General features: G+C 42.3%; 1 protein-coding gene across 3 annotated transcripts; it reads left to right on the top strand.

Moving 5' to 3' along the window:
• Positions 1–8,203: 8,203 nt before the first annotated feature.
• Positions 8,204–22,021, top strand: SLC38A2 (solute carrier family 38 member 2). Of its 3 annotated transcripts, none has more exons than XM_019419120.2 (16): positions 8,204–8,318; positions 9,444–9,641; positions 9,944–10,025; positions 10,173–10,288; positions 13,178–13,251; positions 13,338–13,430; positions 13,560–13,641; positions 15,036–15,118; positions 15,515–15,573; positions 15,686–15,853; positions 16,260–16,339; positions 16,454–16,554; positions 17,135–17,259; positions 17,602–17,746; positions 17,867–17,964; positions 19,020–22,021. In XM_019419120.2, exons 2-16 carry the CDS (start codon positions 9,526–9,528, stop codon positions 19,116–19,118), a joined length of 1,521 nt encoding a protein of 506 aa, XP_019274665.1. In that variant the 5' UTR covers positions 8,204–8,318; positions 9,444–9,525; the 3' UTR covers positions 19,119–22,021. The 3 variants fall into 3 exon arrangements, with proteins under 3 accessions (XP_019274665.1, XP_019274667.1, XP_019274668.1); XM_019419122.2 differs by having other exon boundaries at positions 8,208–8,318; positions 9,525–9,641; XM_019419123.2 differs by lacking the exons at positions 8,204–8,318; positions 10,173–10,288 and having other exon boundaries at positions 9,526–9,641.
• Positions 22,022–22,428: the final 407 nt, after the last annotated feature.

The raw sequence follows: 22,428 nt of genomic DNA on the forward strand, positions 1-22,428 counted from the left end.
GCCCGCGAGCACTGCCCGCGAGCGCACGGCAGCCGCCCAGCAGGCCCCGGCCACGCGGGAGGGGCCTCCGCACCTCCGACGTCCTCCTCCACCCGCTTACCCCGCACATCCCTCCTCACTCTCCGCACCGTCCTCGCCCCTCCCCCGCTCCTTCTCCTCCACTGTTCACTCGCTCCTCACCCCGTCGCTTCCCCGCCCGGGGCTCGGGAGGCGGCGCCTGGTGAATCACCGTCACGTGGGCCCCGGGTGCGCAGAGGCGGGCTGCGCCTCGGCGGCTCTGGCGCTCCGCGCCTTAGTGGAAAATTCCCGGAGACCTACTGGGGCTGCGCGCCGGAGGCCCCGCCCGCCGTCGCTTCCCTCCTCGCTGCCCCCCTGCCCCCGTCTTCCGGCCGCGGCCCGGCCCCGCCACTGCAGAGGTTCCTTTCTCCCCCGGGAGCCGCGCTGCGCAAGCCCCGCCCGCTGCAGCCCCCGGGCTGGCGCCGCCCGCGCCGCTCGCCCTCGGGTTGGCAGCCCTCACTTCCTTCGCGCCCCTCCTTGGGGCTCCGAGCCGCGGCGCGGCCTTGCCCCCGACCTTGTGTGTAGCCGGCTGGCATCCTGAGAAGCCAGGAGCGGCGTCCTGGCGCCTCCGCCTTCGCCGCTGGGGCGCCGCAAGCCCCCTCAGTCCCGCCACCCCAGATCCGCATGACACGCCCTCCCCCCACCTCGGGTGGAGTGAAAGACAAAGGGAGAAGCCGGTTCCGATGGGCGTCTTGTCTTCCACTCCACGCACTGCGTCGTCGCTCAAACAAAGCACGTACTCGGCTCGATTTTTACTTACCCCTACTTAACCACCAGGCAAATAAAAGTTATTTTCCCTTTCCCATAACATTCCTCACTTGGTTTTTCCAACCACGAATGAAATTTATTCCTGAGACAGCAACTTTGGAGAGTTAGTTGACCTCATCCACCCAGGGGTGACAAATGGCTACACAATGACATTATTTCACTCAAAAGGGGTGTGTTATGCGCGTGGTTCACCTCAAGAAAACAAATAACGTTTAACGGTTTTAGCGACTGGTTGGTTCTGGACTGTCCTTTTGGGTGGAAGACACTGAATGGGGTGGGGGGTTGAGAAGTGGTATCAGCGCCAGTTGTCCCAAAATGGGGTTACTTGGAACTGGATGCAGGCGTCTTAATCAGACACAGGGTGCCAAAGATTTCAGCCAAAACTGGGAGTTTTACCTGAGTAAGGATTCCAGAACCGAGCTCAGATAGGCTTTTCATCTAAGAACCAGAATTACAGGTATGTTAATGTTAATAAACCCCTATTTGAGTATCTTAGCCTTGGGCAAAGAAAGTTTCAGAAACTCACTGAAGGCCGAGAACGAACGAACGTAAGTCCATTGTGGCCTAAGAGTGTTTTAAGCAGAACTCATCATTCAGTTTCTCTTTGGACAAGAAAACAGACCACTAACAAGCATAAAAATAAAGGTATTTTTAAATCGCCTTATTTTGGAAAATGTTAAGAGTCTGAAATTTTTAATTTTCAAAGAACGGAGCATAGTATACTATTCGGTAAAACATAAATCTTCTCTTTACTAAGTATATGCCCATGTTGTCTTGTCTTCTAGCTTAATTCTTGATTCTCAGTGAAAACTTGGCACGTTCTGAATAACCTGGAAGCATGTACGTGAGAATTCACGTCTGCGATTTTGTTTTCACATTTCACTTTCCAAGCCACTTACTGCTAATTAGCAGGTGTCAGTGAAGGAACTATGGTCAATAAATCCTTCATCTTTCTGCAGTGTGTTCGTTCACATCCATTATTATATACCACATCTAGCAAAATAGACCATCCTAGGGTCACATGAAAAGGCCAATGGGTAAATACCACAAAAAGGTCATTACTCAAGCCATTCCTTCCCCCTTTGCTTGGGGAGATGAGAAAAACAGCGAACTGATACTCTGGGAAGTTCTACAGTCCTGACGGAATTGAATACATTTATACTAAGATATATGTAAAATTCTCTAAATTTTTTTTCACTTTTAAAGTTGAGTTTCTGTGGGCACCAAGATTTTCCTTTTCTGACTGAAAAAATGAGGTGTGTACTTCACACAACGGTAATGCTTCCAAACATATGGCTTCACGATAGACATCTTATGTTTTTTATGTATGACTATGTTACCTAATTCTGGTCATTTCGACCTGAGACATCTACAGCAGTACTTCCAGGGAATGTTATTTCTCATAATAAAATTGACTCACGGAACTGACATTCCTTTCCTTGTCAGTGGATGTGGCCCTGTCTGCATATGACCCCTGAAACCACTGCAGTCAACATGTGACCATGATAGGGGACATCTCCAGCATGTCAAAGATGTCAAAGTGAAGAAATGGTGAGCTGTTAATCTTTGAGGAGGTTATCAAGGCCAAGAATTAACCCTATGACTGCCCTGTCCATGGACTTCCTATTATATGAAATAGTATATGAGTCCTTATAACTTAAACCATTTTTAATTGCATATTGTGTTTCTTGCAATAAAAGGTTTTCTGCTGCTCACAACATCTCCGTGGTGGCCAGCCTCCAGGATAGCCCTAACCATCCTCACCTCCTGGCATTCACATCTTGAATAGGGCTTGCCAGTCAGGCCATCAGATAACTACAGACCTAGCTGTCAGCTGACTGACAGCAACCTCATAGGAGACTTCAAGCCAAAACACAAAATTGAAACATGCCTAAAGTCACCAGGGTGCTCACAATTAATAGTATTGCTTTGGGCTTGAGAGCTGTCTTACAAAGATAAAATAAATACAACATTTCATTTATTGAGCCCCTACTAAAAACAGAATGCCAAGAATAAAATACACCAAATGATAAGAAAAGGAAAAAAAGGGGTAAAGAGTCAAGTGAGGAATTTGTTGAGGAACTTGGGAAAGGCAAATGCTAAGAAATATGTAAGTCATTGGAATAAAGGGAGGGCTGTGGCTGGGGAAGGGTATTTCCTCACAATGCTAATATCAGGACCAGAATTTTGAATAATACTATCCAGACAAGAATGTCAGCCTCTGTACATTGCAAAAGGTCATATTAATTAGGTGAAATGAAGCCATTAGAAAGCAAGTCTTGGGATCAGTTCTCACACTGTCTTACAGAAGACTGGGTTCAAGAAAAACCTGCCCTTTTCCACCATCAAGCTATTGCAACAGATGTTTATTCAGTTTCTTATTTGCTAGGCACTGAGTTAAATATATGAATTCACTAATTCACAGAACTCCTTCTGTATATCAGGTGCTGTTCCAGGCACTAAAGATTCAGTGATTAGCAAAACAAAGGACTTTTCCTCTTGGAGTTATTTTTCAAAGGGGTCTGGCAGAGAGGCAGGAAGGGGGAGATCATAAGCAAATAAACAAATGATCAAATAATATGTTTTCATACCATGAAAAAAATGCAATCAAAAATAACATAGGACAGTGGTGAAATGGAGATTTCATGCAAGGGGCAACTTTTGCTAGGGAATGGTCAAGGAAGTTTTTTCTTTCTTTGTTTTTTGAGGAAGTAACATTTCAACTGAGACCTAAGTGATGAGAAGACCACCACACAGATCCAGGCAAGGAGATTTCTAGGCAGAAGAAAGAGCAAGTGCAGAGCCCTGAAAAAGGAATAACTTAGAGTGTTTTAGGGACAGAAATAAAATCAATGTGGCTAGTATGTGGTGAAAAGAAAAAATGGTAGGAGGTAAGGTTGAGGAAGTAGGCAAGGGCACAACCAGGCAATGCCATGGTGAATGAGAAATATGGAATTTTATTCTGGTTGCGAAAAGCAGTCACTGGAGGACCTTAAGTAAGGGAAATAATTTATCCCTTTAAGCAAGGGATTTTATTTATATTCTGAGATCTTCCCGACTGCTGGGGGGGGGGGGGGGGGAGAATGAACTGTGAGCACCAAGAATGGAAGCCCAGAGATGAGTTAGACTGTGGCTTTTGCAATGATTCAGGAGAGAGGTAACTAGGACCAGAGCAGTGGAGATAGTAAGAAGTGGCAGGATTCTGAATTTATTTGGAGGCAGAGCCCTCAAGATTTGCTGATGGATTGGCTATTTGAGGAAAAGAACGGCTCACGATGACTCCCTGGTCTGGGGCCTAAGGCCCCATGAGGAAGTCATGCATGGTGGTGTTACTCTTCTAAATCATAAAAATGGGAGAGGAACAGTTTTGCTAGGGAAATCAAGAGTTCTGCTTGGGCCAGTAATGGATGAGAGAGTTGCCCTATAGATACACTAGATAATATGTTTCCTCCTGGTCCTAGAAAACCTCACAAACTCTTTACTCCTCCATTTATTCATTCGACAAAGTATTGTCAGGCACTGTTCTGGGTGCTGGCACTAACAGTGATCAAAGCAGACTGTTAACCTTAAAAATAAAACTGCCAGTTATTTTACCAGCAAAAATGGGTTTATTTGGGAATGGCAGAGAATTACAATCCAGGACACGCAAGCCAAGGCAAAACCATAGGCAAGTCCAACAAACAAAAGAGAGGAACCTTATTTTATGGAGAAGAAGGAGGAAGTTGGGAGGGGTTGTTTTGAACAAAAGTCCATTGGAGAGAAGCAAGAGTTCAAGTGATGACAGTTTCTCATCGGCTGAGTTACAGGGGTGGTTAACCTCGTATAGAAGATGCAATGTACTTCTTCTCATGTTGGGGCCTGTAAATGATGATTCTTTCCTGTTGAGAATTCTTCTGTTTGGTCTGTAATTGACAATTCTTCTCCGTAATTGTCACTGAGTGGTACCAGCACCCCCTACCAACCTCCCCTTCTAGCATCCCCAATCCATATAGTAAAGTTTTCATTTATTACTTTTCACAAGATTAAATTCCAGCCTTCAGGAGCTTCCATTCTAGTGAGGGAGCTAAACACATAAATAGGTAAATAAACAAATATAATTCAGTTAGTGATTATAGAGAAAAAAACTTATTTAATTCATCCATCTACTCAGAAAGGACCTTCTCTTTACAAGCGACTAGGCTGGGTATGATTAGCCAGATTCTACCCTGAAAAGACACTAACATAAACTCTGGTACATAGACATCACAAAAAGAAGTCCCACAAAATATACTTCTAAAGCACGAAGTTCAAAGTACAATGCAATCAATTTCAAATGATAGCATCAAATAAAGAAAAATTAATGAAAGGTGTGGTATTCAAGCTGAACCTCAAAGGAAAGATAGAGTTTGGACATATGGTAGTGGCAGGGAGCTGCCTACCACAAGGAATACTAAGGGTGGAGGCTATAAATATAGGCCACGGCCAGATGAAAGAAAGCCACGAAAGCCCACCTGAGAATGAAACTCCATAGTTGGAAATGGTAGGGTAGAAAGAAGTAAATATCTCAGCCCACTTGAGGCAAAGTACAATGCTGGATAAATAGAATTTTGAGGAACATCTTAAAGGTCAGTTGTTTAACAACTGGTTGGGAAAGTTAACTCCTTATGCCCTCAGGAAACAAACCCCCCGGGTGTTTTGTCAGGTGATAATGGTCAAATAATTCTACAGAAGAAAACTACCTATCCTCACTAGAAAGTTCTAACACCCTACCTTGACAATGCATTTCTGAAAATCCACAGCTGGGGCGCCTGGGCAGTTCAGTAGGTTGAGCATCCGACTCTTGATTTTGGCTCAGATCATGATTCTAAGGTTGTGGGATGGAGCCCCTTGTAGGGCTCTGAGCTGAGTGTGGAGCCTGCTTAAGATTCTCTCTCTCTTTCTCTCTCTCTCTCTCTTCCTCTGCCCCCCCCCATAAAATAAAAAATGAAAATTAAAAAAAGAAAATCTAAAGTTGACAACCGATATTTGTGATTATTTTTCTGTCTTAGGTTTGCTTTTAGTAATGCATGGTGCCCCATGCATTTTAGCTGAAAGCATAACAGCAAAAACCTAAGCACGTCAGGCCTCCATTGGAAGTCACTTGACTTAGCAGATAGACCTCAGATCGGCCTTTGAAAAACAAGATGTTTTTCAATAAAACAATAAAAGAACAGATGTTTCAGTACCTCCCCCTCTTTTTCTCTTTTTCATCATTTACTGTTCAGGTTCTTATACAGAAGTCAGAACAAGACTACAGCCCTCCCCCCCAGCATATGCACTCACATACACACACACACACACACACACACACACACACACACACACCCTGAATTTTGCAGGTTCGCCTAAGTGTGAGTGGCAGTACAAACCACCAAAAAGTCCAAAGGACAAGAGATCCAGCTGTGAGGGTGCACCTTGCCAACCATAACCACAGACCCTGAGGGCTTCCTTAGCACATCTGACTGGGCAAAGGGACTCACCTGGATGAAAAAGTGGTTTCAAACCTTTTGATTTTTATCAGTTGAAACCTGATATAAAGAAACTTGCAGGGAGTCCTCTCTAACCCACCACTAAGATTGCTCTCCTGACAAGAAGAGTTGATTGGTGTTATTAGGGAAAGAATGTGGAAGAAAGGTAAGTTTTTTCAGTCCTGATTGTGTGTCAGATGCCAAACCTGCCTTGGGGAAGTTCACCATCTCCCCGGGGAGAGCAGACTACAAACAAACTCCAACAATTTTGAGTACAAGACAGCACAGGTTTAAAAAGTCCAGCACCACATGGTTTAGAAAAGAGTTCCTGCAGAAAGAGGGGGTAGCCTGCGGCTCCGTGACTAAGCCTTGGGTGATGGTGAGGGCAAGTTGGGCACTAAAGCAAGAAAGCATATTGTTTCTGTGAGACTGGTCTGACCACCAGAAGGGGTGGAGAACATAGGAGTGCAAAGGGGAAATCGGGTCCTCCCTTGTCAATCACGAACACTGGTGCAGGCCCAGGGCATCCGCAGCCTCACGTGCCACGGAAATAGACAGCTGTACAGATTTCCTCAGGAAAACATTGAAAGCAAAAATTGTGATCACACCCAACTCTTTCCTCTATGCCCTGCCCAATCTCTCCCACGTCCCCAAAAGGAAGACAGCAGTAGGTCAAACTCGTTTGTTTATTCATTCATTCAACAAGCATTTCTCCTAAGGGGCCTTTGTTTCCAGCAAGGGATGGACTCTTGCCTTTCGGCAGCACAGAGTATTCCGCAGCGAAGGGGCCCCCTAGTTGCCTGGCTCAGCAAGACCACATCACCACTGGAAGGGAAGGACGGCTCGGTCGGGAGAAAGTCTCCCAGACTAGCACTCCAGTGGAGGCAGCGCCTTTGTAAATACGAGGGAAGAAAGGCGAGGTGAGAAGTGCTCTCAAATTGGGTCTGGGGGTGGTGGAATGAGCGAAATGTGTCTGCGAAAGGAAAACTGGGAACTCCTACACCTTCTCAGAAGAGCGGCTCCCCCCACCCGGAGGCCCATCTGGGATCCCCTTTCAAAGGGTCTCTGGCTTGCTGGTCGGCATGTAGTTTTTCCCCTCCTAGGGTTTTCCACGTTCATACAAAAAGGATAGACCGACATGGAGCTGGCCCCACCAGGCTAGTTTTGAAGAGTGAAAGCAGGTCTAGACGGAGAAGAAAGAACGAGAACAGAAATCGACCATGGAGACAACGTTGCTGCGTTAGTCCAAGTTTGCGAGAGAAAAACCCCAAGTAAATCACAAAATAACAGGCAGGAGAGAGTTGGGTGGGCGGGATGTGTCCCCAAAAAGCCTGGAGGAGAAAGCAAAGACTGCTGGTAACTCGGACGGAAGGGAAATGAAGCAGAAGGCTCCTTAAAGACAACCGCATGTGTTGGGCACATATCGAGGTTGACATGAACAGGCCAAGATGAGCATGGGGGGTCTTTCCGGGCTGACTAGGAGACCGGAGAGAGTGGGGTTTGGCTCTCCGGAGGGCTGGGGGCGCCAGCGGGCGGAGCTACGGCCCCGAATGGGCCGCGGGTAGAGGGGTGGGACGGGGCGGGGCCTGCGGGCCCGGGCGGGCCGGGGGAGGAGCCCAGGTGGTGTTGATATACAAAGAGACAGCACCCCGGCGGCTGCGGCCCCGCCCCCTAACGCGTCCTCCTGGGCGGCCGCTATAACCCGCTGCTCCGCGGGCAGCTTCAGAGCCGCGCGACGCCGCCGTCCTGGAGCACTTTACCTACAGCACCGCTGGCAGCCGAACCACGCGTTCCCGTACACTCGAGCCTTTCCCTTGAGACGGCGGACGCCGGACGATTGGGGCGGCAATTTGCCATTTCCTTTTTTTTGCTAAAATTATTTTCCCTGCCTATTGTTGGGGTTTTTTTTTGGTTTTGTTTTTGTTTTGCGATTTTTGTTTAGCTGAGAAAACCCCACTGAAGGCGTTTTCGTGACGTCTCCGGGATACGAGAGCCGAGACCACCGAGGTAACGCGCGCGGGGGCGTCTGTGCAAAGGGCGCGGGCCCAAGCGGGAGTGGGGGAGGGGCGTCCGGGAGGGGCCGCGGGTGAAAGGCAGCTGCGGGGGTCGTTTCCTCCCAGGACTGGCGTTTGTGGTCGGCGGGGCCCGTCTTCGACCCCGGCCCGTAAGGGGGTCGCCGCCCTCCTCCGGACGGGGGAGGGGCGCGGCGCGGGGGCCGCGTGCCCGCCGGGAGGGGAGCCGCATCCTCCCGTTAGGGGGAGGGGAACCAGCCCGGCCCGCGGCCCCGCTGCGGCAAGTCTTGTGACTGATTTGCATTAATAAAAAAATTAAATCGAGGGGTCCTGGAATTTGGGAGCAGCAGAGGTGGGTTCGGGCTTCTGGTATACAGAGGCCACGGTTGGGGAAGACGGGCCAGGAACATTTGATAATCGGCGATCGATATTGCATCAGTTTCCTTTCCGGGCATAGGAGGGGCCAGCCGGGCGAAGCGCTAGCGAGCCAAATGCCTGTAGACGAGTGTGCTCGAGGGCACGGGCGTGCGCGTGTAAACAAACCCTCGCCGCCTCTGCTTGCTGGGGAACGGGTGTTCTCCCCTTCTCGAGAGAGGACTCTTGTCAGCCCTTTATGCCCTCTTCGAGTCCGCTATGTGCCGCAGAGGCATTTCCCCGTGTGGGGACCCTGGGCACGAAAGGACGGATTACGCGCACTGCTGTTGCAAATCCTAGAAACGGGGAGCTGTGCGCCTGGGGTGCGCGCACACCTAACCAATGCCCGGCGTGCCTGTGCACGACCAGAGAGGCTGGAGGAAAAGCAAAACAGCCCCCTTGCACCCCACTCCTCACACTTGGGATAATGGAGAGGGTGCAGTACCAAAATCCGTTGGAGAGGGTCCGGAGGGCACGGGCCTCTGCGGGCACATCGCCGCGGTGGGACCATCTTTGTTCTTCGCGGCTTCGCTGTCTGTACTTTTCCGCCCCTTGGCGCGCCCCCGCCCCTCTCACTCGGCTGGTACTTTTCCACTCGCCTGGCCGGGGATGAATCAGCCGCGCTGCGCCTCCCCGCGGCGTCACGTGACCACGGCGGGCGGGCGGGCGCTGCAGTCCTGACGCGCCGCCTCTACCTTCTTCGCAGGCAGCCGCGCGGGCCGGTGCACTGCCAAGGACAAAAGGAGCCCAGTGTTGATCGCTGTACCCTATTTCCTCCCGGTGCCAGCATGAAGAAAGCCGAAATGGGAAGGTTCAATATTTCCCCGGATGAGGACAGCAGCAGCTACAGTTCCAACAGCGACTTCAACTACGCCTACCCCACCAAGCAAGCTGCTCTGAAAAGGTAGGAGAAGTTGTGTGCTTTTTTTCTTAAAACGGCTTGGGGGGGGGGGGGTCCGGGGTTCTTTACCCCCGACTCTGCTTCTGTTGCTTTAATTTACTGTAGCATTTGGAGAGTGTGTAATCTCTGAAAGAGTATCCGATTGTCGCAGTGACAGTATTTCGTGTGAAAGTCGACTCCTACTTAATTCTTAGGCGTTTTAGTAAAGGTGTGTGACAGCACTAAAGGGCAGTCTGTGTTCAAGCATTCCGTTGTATATTTCAAAAACAGTTCAGGTTTACCCTTTTTTTTTTTTAACCTCACAGCCATTATGCAGATGTAGATCCTGAAAACCAGAACTTCTTACTTGAATCGAATTTGGGAAAGAAGAAGTATGAAACAGACTTTGTAAGTTGAAAATAATAATTTGTGTGTCTGTGGCTTTATGGAGTAAAAGAATAGTTTTACGTTTAGATTTCAATCTAACTTGCCCAAAGCTGGTTTTCTCCATTTAATTATTGTTATATGTTTGGTTATCGTTTTCCCTCTATGTAGCATCCAGGTACTACTTCCTTTGGAATGTCAGTATTTAATCTGAGCAATGCGATTGTGGGCAGTGGAATCCTTGGGCTTTCTTATGCCATGGCTAATACTGGAATTGCTCTTTTTATGTAAGTATGTGTAAGTAGTGAGTCTGCCATGCAGGGCAGTTAATATGACGATAAAACATACTTTTGGCTCCAGAGATGGAATTTACAGTTGAAGTAGTTGACTTAAAAATCATTTGTGTGAAATTTAAAATGAAAAATCCAAAAACCTCTTTATTCTGATGTGTAACTGCATGATACCAAGAAAGCCAATTAGGAAGAAGTAGGACAACACTTTAATAATTAAACCAACAGTCTTTAAATCAATTGGAATAGTTAAAAGTTGTAACGGGTTGGATTGTGAAGAAGAACTATTGATAAATCCAAGGTGGTTAGAAATTTTGTTCTGGCAAAATGGAAAGCAAAAATACTAATAAGCATGGTACTTCCAAATTGGTTTATAAATGAGTTTCCCCAAGAACCTTTGCACAAGGAAAACAGACTTTTTAAAATATATAGGGTGTGGTGGTATTTGCTTAACCTGGAACATGTTTGTTCTAAGAAAAGTGAGTCATAATTTTCTGGACACTGAAAGAACCCATATGTGGTGTGGTTTGTTTTTTTTTGTTTTTGTTTTTTTCCCTTTTTAATATTTATTTCTTTCAGGTCTGTGTGGTTGCTACATGCCATAGCAAAGAAATAAATATTTTAATAAGTACTTGCTTTTAAATGTTTTTTTTTTTTTTTCCCCCTAGTTGCCCAATTAAAATTACTTATTCCAGTGCTTTCTAGCATCAATGCCTAGACTAGAATTTTGGGGCTATAGAAGACAGTGGTTGTTAACTGATGTGGGGTCACTAATCCTTGGAAAATAAGACAAGTGTGGACATTATGTCCAGAAAAGAAGAAGTACAAAAGTACATGTAAATTTGACCATACATTTTCAGTGATGTCTGTATCATAGCTGTTAAGTACCTATGGGCTCCTGGCTAAGGCAAGTTCTGTGGAAGATAGTGTGATTTATTGTGCAGATGAGGAAACTATACCTTACAGGGAGTATGGAATTGTCCCTTTTGTGACAGATGTGTTTTAGTTAGCTGACAGGTGCCATCTACTCAAGTTATTTTCTCCAGCAGAATAGCATGTTCATGAAAGGAAAAGCAGAACTTTGCAAAGTTCTGCTTCGTGGTGAAATTCCACACTGAAGTTAAGCCTGGCTTTGAGCATTGGAAGCTAGGATTCCAGCAGCTTGCTTCTTTAGCATGAAGCTTTTGAGAATTCTTACTAAGGGGAAGGACCAGGAATTTACATCGAAAGGACCCTAGAGTTTCAAAGTTTTTACTGGGGAGCTTAAATGGCGTCATTGTTAAATATTTGAAGTCCTTCCTGGCTCTTATAAAAACTAGAGACAGTCTTTAAAGGCTGCTGGTATGGTTATATGTTATAATTACACAAGACAAAATGGCACCTGTTTCATAAGTGAAAACAAAATTCTGATGTTATCCTTGCACTTTTGAAATTACCTATACTTTGGTAAAGTCTCTGTGTTTGATTAACCTTTTTAATAAATGGTTAAATAACATCAGGAGTGATGAAGTGAGTGTTTAATCCCATCAGTATCTTACAAGGTATATTTAGAGGATATAGAGGTATGCAGGTAAATGGGCCAAAAGCCACGTGGCTGCTATAGTCTGGTTAAACAACTCTAGCTCCGCTTATTAGGCAGACTCAGTCTTGAAATTGAAAGTGACCTCAAAGGTTATGAAGTCCATTCATCCCTCATTGTAATTTCAGTGTAAGAAAGAAGGGCTGAATTTGTCAACATACTTTGAACATTGCTTTTGATTAAACCAACAACTTTGTACAGTTAGAAGTAAAAGTAAGGCTGATGGTGTCATTTTTCCACCTCAGACTAGACCCCATGAAACTTGTGGCATGAGAATGACAGTTTTAATGCAACCACCTAGGTTTTAACTAATAGACATCCGGTTCTTTGCCAGACCTGATATGGTACCATATTCATTGTTCGTGTACAGAATCAAAAAAAGGGGCTCTCTTGTTTGCAGAGTTTTCTGTGCTTTCTCTGGTTTTGCCTTTTTTTGTTGTTGTCCTTTTTAATAAAAAGAAATCCATACTTTTCTTGGCTTGCCCAGGAGGGGAGGAAAGTAAAGCTGCAATGAGAAAGAACTTGTGCCCTTAAAACTAAGTGACATTAGGGAACCTTTAGTTCCTCCCTATTTTTTAACTTTTTTTCTGTTCCACCAGATGGAGGGGAGGAGATAGCCCAGTCAACTGATAGCCTGCTTGTTCTAGCACAGGCATTGTTTAAATTTGTCATATTACTGGGCCTGTATTTACACCATGGTGGGCAATATGGTATATTGTCACAGTGGTTACTTCTCTGACTTGTGCCCAGTTTGTAAAGCTGTGCCTGACTATCTCTTTTCCTTTTATAGTCCCATTCCTCCTCTTATTTATGTAGTCCAAGTGGTCTCAAGATCTTTCCTGAACCTGTCTCGGTTGCATTTCACAAGTGCCTTGTGGGCTGGGTTTACTGGCAGATAATTACCACCATTTTATAGATAAAAGGAACTATTAAAATGCAGAGAAGTGGCAAGGATACAGTTAAATATTACAGTGCCAGAATCAAAGTTCAAGTCTCATGAGTCCACCACCTTAAAGTTGAGCTTTCCTGGGTCTCCCGACACCTTTGAGTCAGTAGGTAAACCCCTGCTTTAACCAGTATTGTAGAACTAACACCTGAGACACAGTGCAAGTTTTTAGTACCAGGTAAGAAAAGATGACACTCTAGCCAGGAGAGTAAACACCAGTCCTTGGAGGCTTTCTGTCTAGCGCAAGAACTATTAGGACACGTTACGTTCCATATTTAATGTGTAGCTACAAGCAAAAGAATGGTCTTTAAATACAGCTGTGCTTATTGATAACCCTGTGCCTTTTCCTTCTCTTCATCAGAATTCTCTTGACATTTGTGTCCATATTTTCCCTGTATTCTGTTCATCTCCTTTTGAAAACTGCCAATGAAGGAGGTATGGTAGCATTCTTGAGATTTCTAAAACAATTTATGCCTGTCACGATTTTCTCCCTTCATGCTTCTGTGTTCTTCATATTACAGGGTCTTTATTATACGAACAGTTGGGACATAAAGCATTTGGATTAGTTGGAAAGCTTGCGGCCTCTGGATCAATTACAATGCAGAACATTGGAGGTAAGGATTTTTAAAAGGTGATTTGGGTAGACTTTTTGCTCTTTGTGTAGCACAGAGTGGTGACACGTTACTTTCGGTGTCACATGCCACATTTTGCACTTGTAATGGTATAATTTTGTTTTCCTCCAGCTATGTCAAGCTACCTCTTCATAGTGAAATATGAGTTACCTTTGGTGATCCAGGCATTAATGAACATTGAAGATACAACTGGGTAGGTGCTAAGTAAGGTTACTCATAAGAAAAATTATAGTCTAAAATGGTTAGATACATTTTATCAAAGTTGGATACAAAATAATTACCAATAATTTTTCCGTAAGTGTTCCTGTTGAAATTGAGCAAGAAGTCCCCCATCAACTGAGCCGAACTCTTAAGAAAGAGGGCAGATTGAAGCTAGTGCTGTAACTCTGAATAACTTCTGTAACCTGTGTGTGAAAACAGGTTTTCTAGAACTTCACTTTTTTATATTCATTGAGAGATTGTAGCTGAATAACACATACTCCAACCTAAGGTTGAAGCTTTGAGTAATGTTAAAGACCAGTCCTGTCTGATTTTTTGTAAATTTGAAATTCTTAAAGCTTAAATCTGTTCAAAATGTATAATACCAGAAAATGTATGACCACACTGTGGAAACCTTATCCTTGTAGCAAAGTTATTCCTCCCAGTGGAGGAACAGGTTTTTATCTAAAGTAAACATGGGGAAGGATCATTCACTTGCCCGCCTGCAGCTCATTATCTCAAAGTAGAGCAATGTGGTTATCTCTTTGGCTTGAGAAATTTAATAAGCCTTAAACACTAGTTTTCTGTGGGGTCTTTGTTGCCGAAGTAAGTGGAGTAGAATTCACAGGGCATTTAGAATTTGGAAACGGCTATTTAAAAGAGGGTATGGTTGATTACCTAGAAAGGAAGAGACCTCGTTAGAACTCTTAGGACACATGGGTAATCTTTTCTCTAAGTTCAGAAGGGGCCTTTTGACTGTTTTTGGAGTCAAGGTGGGTCAAGGTGTCACAACATACTTTTGACAACCTGGAATAAATCCTGGTTTGGGGAATTGGGTTTTGTTGTCTTTTCTTTGCCTGTGTATTTTACCTAAGTATGAAAAAGTCTCCTTGTTGACGTGTTGAATAAGTACTTGTGCTAATGGATGTCTGAAAGAAACTTGTTTTAAATTTTCTTGTCTCTAGCATTAAAAATTACAGGCTCTAAAGCTATCTGTTACAGAGTTGGTGTACAATTCTTCTAAAAATGCTTCAAGATAAGATTACTGGCCTAACAATGCTGCTTTGTTCCTTACATTAGTATCAAGCCTTTAAGAAGCATTTTATGTTATGAATCAGCTGGCAGCCTTCCCAGAGCAGACAGTGGGACAAAAGTTATACTGTTCACACCCCATTTCTAACCTGAGTGAATATTCAGCTAGCCCAGAGTTAGACATTTATTCCTGCCTATGCTCTGTCTGTGAATAAGCGGCACTTTTTCCAAACTTGTCTTTTTTGTGTGTTTATTTTTATAGTATTTCTATAAAATGAGTCCCAGGAGAAGATGTGTCTAACGTTTTGGGGATTTTCGTGATTGGTTTTGACCTTGTTTCTCTTTTCTTTAATTCAGACTGTGGTATCTGAACGGTGACTATTTGGTTTTGCTGGTGTCGCTGGTGCTCATTCTTCCTCTGTCACTGCTGAGAAACTTAGGTGAGCAAACTCCTCTCGAAAGAATTGAAATGAGCCTCTCACCAGCTAGTTGGCTTGCCCTTAATAGAAACGGAAAGCCAAAAGGTCCCCAACATATAACTTTGGAAGCGGGAGAATATACCCCTGTGTAGGCCTTTCAAAATCCTGTGGCCAGGGGCTAGAATGTCTTGTTGACATTTGATAATATCTCTGCTTCATAAATAATCATACAAAATGAAAGTTTCCACTCTTTCAGTTATTTATTTTTACATAATTCTATACCTGGGTATATAAGAATTAGAAATTTCGTATTGTGTTTATACTAAAGTCTTCTAGGCAGCATTGAGTTATTTAGTTGAGAAAATATATTTGCCTGCAATCTGCTGAATTAAAGTTTAATTTCTGCCCCTCTTACAGGATATTTGGGATATACCAGTGGCCTTTCCTTACTGTGCATGATGTTCTTTCTGATTGTGGTAGGTATAATTTTTCTGTAACACTAGAGATTCTCTTATGAGCCCAGTCACACTATTCAGTTTAACAAATGCAAAATTATTCAATTTAACAAATGCAAAATAATGTTTTCAGGTGATTTGCAAGAAATTCCAGATCCCTTGTCCTGTGGAAGTTGCCTTGATAATTAATGAAACTGTAAACAGCACCTTAACACAGCCAACAGCTTTTGCACCTGAGATGGTATTTAATGTGACTGATGACGATACTTGCAAACCACGTTATTTTATCTTCAACTCCCAGGTAACTGAATATAGTCTTTATTTCCTTAAAGTAAGATTTTAGGGAAGAAGAGAGGGAAACTCTCCACCAGAAATTAATTCCCAAGGAAAAGGGAGGAGAGTTAATAGCTACTCTTCAACCATGAGTAGCTAGTTATTGAATTATTGAGGACTGAGAAGAAAGCCGTAGGTTTGTATCTTAATATAGATGGAGAAATGAACTAATCCTATGATGTTAATAATTGACACATTTAGAAGTTAGGATGTTGGTCACACTTAGTGAACAGATTAGAAGGGAATCTAATTATGCAAGGGAGACTTTGAGGTTCTGATCCTAAAATTCATTAATACAAAATAGAAGCTGCAAAACTGTGGTAACACAACGTGTTCCATAAGGATTTTAAGTAAATTTTTACTTTTTTTTGCAGACTGTCTACGCTGTGCCAATTTTGACCTTTTCATTTGTCTGTCATCCTGCTATTCTTCCCATTTATGAAGAGCTGAAAGGGTGAGTGCTTTACTTATTTTTATATACATTCGTTGGGAAAGTTAGAAAAGTATTAGATTACTGCGATAACTACTGCTAAAATACAGATTTGTATTTTTCTCTGAACTTACACAGCCGCAGCCGTAGAAGAATGATGGATGTGTCCAAGATTTCATTTTTCGCTATGTTTCTCATGTACCTGCTTGCTGCCCTCTTTGGATACCTGACATTTTATGGTAAATAATGTCTGGATTTCAGAAAAAGACACTTTGTGAAGTAAAATCGATACGTTCTTGTGTATAATCTATCACTTGTATTCTGTCTATTTTGGTATATTTCATATCTGTGATGAGACCTGAATTTGGAGCTTTAGACTATAGGAATATAGTGTATTTAATCTGTGACTTCTCAAGTCCAGGTTCATCTCATTAGTCATGTGATGGCATTTGTATGTGATGTGCTTGCACCTAAATTCATCCTCCCCACCTCCTCTTCCAATCACCTTTCTGTTATACAACACAAACTGTAAGCCAGACCATGGGATTTAGCTATTTAGCTCCTGTTGTTTTTGATGGGGGTCATGTGGCTAAATCTGCTTGGTATTTAGGAAAATTTCCCTTCAATGTTATTTTAATTGCATTAACCCTAATTCCAAATTAATCTTATTAGCCTCTTAGTTTATAGTCGTTTTGTGAGTAGCTAATAACTGGTGCAAATTTGCTGTAAGTTAGATTTGTTAGATTTTCTACCTGATCTCTAGAGGAAATGGCACACTTGAAGCTTTTTTTTTTTTCTTTTTTTTGTCTTTCCCCATAGAACATGTGGAGTCAGAATTGCTTCATACCTACTCTACTATCATAGGAACTGATATCCTCCTTCTCATCGTTCGGCTGGCTGTGCTAGTGGCTGTCACTCTGACAGTACCAGTAGTGATTTTCCCGGTAAGTAATCCCCTCCCTGCTCTGCTTTCATTCAGTAGGAATGCGTTTTTAAACATGTGGAGATTTGTGAGCAACACCAAGTTGATGGTCGTTTTCGAGGGATTTTTTTTTTTAATACTTCGTAGATTTTCCAAACATCCTGGGGCATTTTTTCCATAATTGAAGATCTAAAATGATCTTCCGGCATCCAGATGTTAAGGAAACAGCAGCAGAGGAAGGGACACAATTTAACAATTTAGAAAGCTGCTTTTTTAGATACATTTCCCATTATTTGGGATTTTTTTTTTTCTCCCATTAATTCAAAGCTGGAATTGCAATTTCTGTATGCGTTTTCTTTTGCAGATCCGGAGTTCCATAACTCACTTGTTGTGTGCAGCAAAAGATTTCAGTTGGTGGCGTCATAGTCTCATTACAGTGTCTATCTTGGCGTTTACCAATTTGCTTGTTATCTTTGTCCCAACTATTAGAGACATCTTTGGTTTCATTGGTAAGTTTGAGCAAGTGTCAGAAGTTTTTTCACATATCAGGGATTTTAAAGTTTAAAAAATGAATGACAAGCGACTCACTATTTGTCAAGACAATCTGTCAAGAAAATTTTCTTTTACAGGTGCATCTGCAGCTGCTATGTTGATTTTTATTCTTCCATCTGCCTTTTATATCAAGCTAGTGAAGAAAGAACCTATGAAATCCGTACAGAAGATTGGGGTGAGTGAGATATCCTGACTACCAGAAACTGTAATCTTCTAACCAGAATTTCCTCACCTGGGTTTAATTTTAGTCTCTTAGCTGTTTGTTGTGGTTATACTTCTGAGTTTCTAGCAAATAGTTCTATAATGGTATATTCTGCATACAGGTGGAAGGTTGGGGGACGGGCGGTGAAAGACCATTTTGCTTCTAATACAAACCTAAGTTCATTGCAAGAAAGCTGTTGAGATATTTTAGAGAGAGGAATAGAGATAAAGAGTGGAGATACTGACTCAGCTTTCAGTAGTAGTTTAACTGGTGTTTGCTGGAGTGCCCCTTGTTACAGACACTCAAATAGGCCTTCTTAAAGGAGAGAACAGAACTAACCATCTTCAAAGCAAAGCTGTGGGGAGCTGTCACAACACTTCAAAGTGCCATAATGTACTTTAAAGTGGAATAACAACTAATTTTACAAAGAATATGATATGTTAACTGGTGGTGGGGCTATTTAGGGAGAAGACTGCTTTTTAGTCGTTACTCTGCTACAATTCGAGTCTGATTAAAGAACTAGAATTGCTTATAAAAAAAAACTGCCATCTTGTTTTACTCAAAATATATAGTGGCAATAATTGAAGGGGGTAGAATTAGGAGTAAAGTTACTCCTGTCTCTTTGGAAAACTTCTGGCTCTGATGCAGGCTGCATTTTAGGATGACTTCGGTTTGATTCTGTGATTGAAGTTTTTGCTTTAAAAAATGCAAAAAACCCAAAACAAAAAATCAGTCCCATTCTATTACATGAAGGAGTTTATTAAGCAAAGAACATTTATTTACCTTTTCATTTGAGACAAAGGAATGAAAAAGCAAAACTTTGGAAGATTTCAAAAGTAGACTTATTTTGTACTGCAGGTAACCCCCTGATACCTTAACAACAGTTTAAATATCTTTAGCAAGTTAGCAAGGTATGTGAAATGCTGTCAGCGTAATTTTAGTAATTACAAGACTTTTTAAAAGTAAGAAGGAATGTTGAGTGGATATATTTCTTTGCTTGCTGATCAATTTCTCTTTGCTCATTGCAGGCTGTGTTCTTCCTATTAAGTGGCATAGTGGTGATGACCGGAAGCATGGCCTTGATTGTTTTGGATTGGGTGCACAATGCCCATGGAGGTGGCCATTAACTGGCACCACTGAAACTCCCATAGTCCACTTGATGCCAGTGTTGAGTCAACTCAACTCACTATGAAATTTCACCTAATGTTTTCAGTTTCACTTCCTTTTGAAGTGCAGATTCCTCGCTGGTTCTTCTGAGTGCAGAATAAGTGAACTTTTTTTTTTTCTTTTTAAAGAAATTATTCTGTATACTAGAAATGGATATTAACAACAAAACCACGAGTCTCGGGTTAATGGAAGTGACAATTTTATTCCATTCCAGAGAATGGACGAACTCTTAACTTTTATCAAGCCACATGTTTGGCTGTGTCATTGTTTAACTTGGATATTTTATGATTTTACTTGAATGTGCCTAATGGAACCATTCGATGTGAGAAACAGTTCTTATTAATTTACAGCAAAGTATTGAAATAACCATTGAGGAAAACACTATTATGTTTTTGTACCAAAAATATTTAAAGACCTCAGAAGCACTATTTTACTTTTAAAAAAATTGCTTTTTTTTTTAAACCTTCTCCAAAAACAACTGTCAACAAATTCCATTAAGAAAAACTCATTGGTATTTAAAAACAAATGTTAGTATTATGAAATGATTTGCCTTTTTGTAGGCATAATAAGCCAAATACTTTTTTTACCCAAAAAATTTTTAGAGAAAATGATGTAATGAAAAATTGTACCATGAATAGCAGCATAATTTTTTCCATTCAGACTTCACCATTAAAGAATAATTGAATATTGTTATACCAAATCAGGTGAACTTGTTCATCACTTTTCTTCTGTGGCCCCAAATAATTTGCTTCATTCAGACTGAGATATTTATGGCTTCAGTCTGTTAGAATGGAAGATACAATGCAAATATTTCTGTGGAAAGTAAAATAACTAATTTTGAGGTACCAAATAGTGCAATTGGGTAAAACAGGGTTTATTCAGTTGCATCTGTCTCCAGAGTTGTATTGACAGCTCTGGGTTTTTTGGGCCAGCCCTTTTTTGACATTGCTTCCAGCAGTGGAAAATGAGCATTTGATGGCTACAGGCCAAAACTATTCTATCCAGAGAGTGCAACTTTTCAAAATGCTCATCTGCTCCTGGAAGTGTGAATTACTTGATAATGTATGGCTTAGTTGTGTTCATGTTTTGTCTACAGTAGAGGTCTAATTTCACAGGTTACACCGATATTTGGTATAAGTTCTCTTTGTATAGGCCACTGGGTTTCTCATGCAGTAATTTTTTAAAAACTCATTTGCACTGGATTGTCATCTCATTCTTGTACAACACAGAATTGTTTACATCCAACAAGTGGTTAGCTAGGGAAACCAGTGCAACCTGAGTGTAAGGAGTTGGTCCAACTGCATGTGCACCCTGCCATTTCAATGCCAGTTAGAAGTGAAAAAAATTACTTGGCTTTAAGAGCACATTTATTGTACGTTATGGTGTATGGTGAATATATTAAATAATGTGGTACTTTGCTCATCAGGCATAATGTCTAAAATCCAGTATATACATAATTCCATTAGTGGTTGAGGGAAGCAAATAATGGAATCATTAATTGGTCATCTGGCTCTTAAGGTTTTCTCTTGAACTAAGCATTTCTAGTTGTAGGCAAGGGCCAGAAATGTGGCAGACATGGTTTTTGTTACACATTCTTGTATTATATGTGAGTAAATTGCAGACAGGATGTGTCTGTAAAGACCCTTGTGGATGGAACTGGAAGACGTCTTGTAGTGCTACATTGGGTGAAACCAATGGTCCATTTTTGTTTCTACAAAAATTGAGTAATTGGGGACCATCTAGAAAGGCAGTGAGAAGATGGATTCTACAGCACTGCTTTCATTTAATTGGGCTTTGGCACTCCCTTCAAATCCAGAACCTCACCTCTAGTTCAGACCAAGAATTGGCACTTCTACTTGAGTTCCTGGAAGGATTGCCGACTTTGTATCTGAGACCTGCCAGGGAATATACCAAGTAGAGTTGTTTTCTACAGTTTACATCCTTTCAATGTGGGAGAAACTACCATGGCAACCAGAAAGGAATGGAAAAAAGAATTTTCTTCTCACAGCGAATTGATGTGGGGAGGCTCCTTCAATCCTCTTTGGCTGTTTGAGGTTCAAAATGAACTGCCTAGAGTAAATTGCATTGCATGATATTCTTGGAGCTATCTTGTCTGCCTTGAGGTTCCTAAACAGTGAATTCCCATTAATGAGCAGTCTTCAGTATTAAAACCACTGTCTTGTCACCTCATTTTGCATTACTGTCTTCCGTGGATGTTTCAGTTATAACTGTAATGTTATTTATAGAACAGCATTAATCCATTAAAGCTAACCTATTTTTCAATATTTATGATAATCTGTACATACATTGTCTGTCCATATGTATTTGTAATATATAATGTATATAATGTCAGGTTTGGGTCTGGGTTCAAGTGTATATATTCCTGTAAGTTTCTTAACTGCATTTTGATGAATTCACATTATGTATCTATAAGAATTGTCCCCAAAGTACCTGTACAGAGATTTCAGTATAAACAAATTGACAAATTATGTAAACACTAAAACCTTAAAGTATTCTTTAAGTTGTATTTGCAATAAACAGACTGGATGAACATCACATTTTTTCATGAAAACTTGGTGCAAATTCAGATCTCTTATTTAAATTTTAAATAAGGTCTAATTTTCAAAATGCAGTAGTTTCAAAATGTGATCTAGTGTAATGAAATCAAATGTGATCTAGTGTAATGAAAGATCTTTGAGAACCTGGGTGTGTTAGCTTTATGTATATAGTGTAAATACCCCCACTGTACTGTTAGAGGCCAACACTTCCACTAGGACTTGTTGGCAAAGAGTGCTACACCGTTTCAATGAAACAATGTATGTTTGTTTTAACTGAACTAAAATAAATACATGCTTAATCCTGAGTAGTCCTGTTTTCTTTGAGGTAATGGGATAAACAGTCTCTGATGTATTTTACATCAGGACCTACTGAGGTGTCCATATAATGGTAAGGAGTATGATGAAGAGAATGGTCAGAAAGAAGTTTTCAAGTTCCTAAAAGTGAAGAGGGAAGGAAAAACCTGCTGAAAGGCCTCCCAAGGACCCAGAGTTGGGCCTGCTGTGGGTAGGCCAGTAGTGCATCAGGATCACCTGGGAGCTTTTTATGAGTGCAGCTACACAGTCTGATTCCATAGGTCTGGAGGGCAGCCCACAGGTCACCCCCACCCCCACCCCAGAAACCTACCCCAGCTGATGCTGAGGCACAGATAAAACTAAGGAGTGCTGAAATAGGCCTAGGAAGAAGTCCCGTGGAGTTCAGCTTAGGTGAGGT

Source organism: Panthera pardus, unplaced genomic scaffold (genome assembly GCF_024362965.1).
Source record: "Panthera pardus isolate Hobbes unplaced genomic scaffold, ASM2436296v1 HiC_scaffold_6, whole genome shotgun sequence".
In the NCBI taxonomy this organism is placed as follows: domain Eukaryota; kingdom Metazoa; phylum Chordata; class Mammalia; order Carnivora; family Felidae; genus Panthera; species Panthera pardus.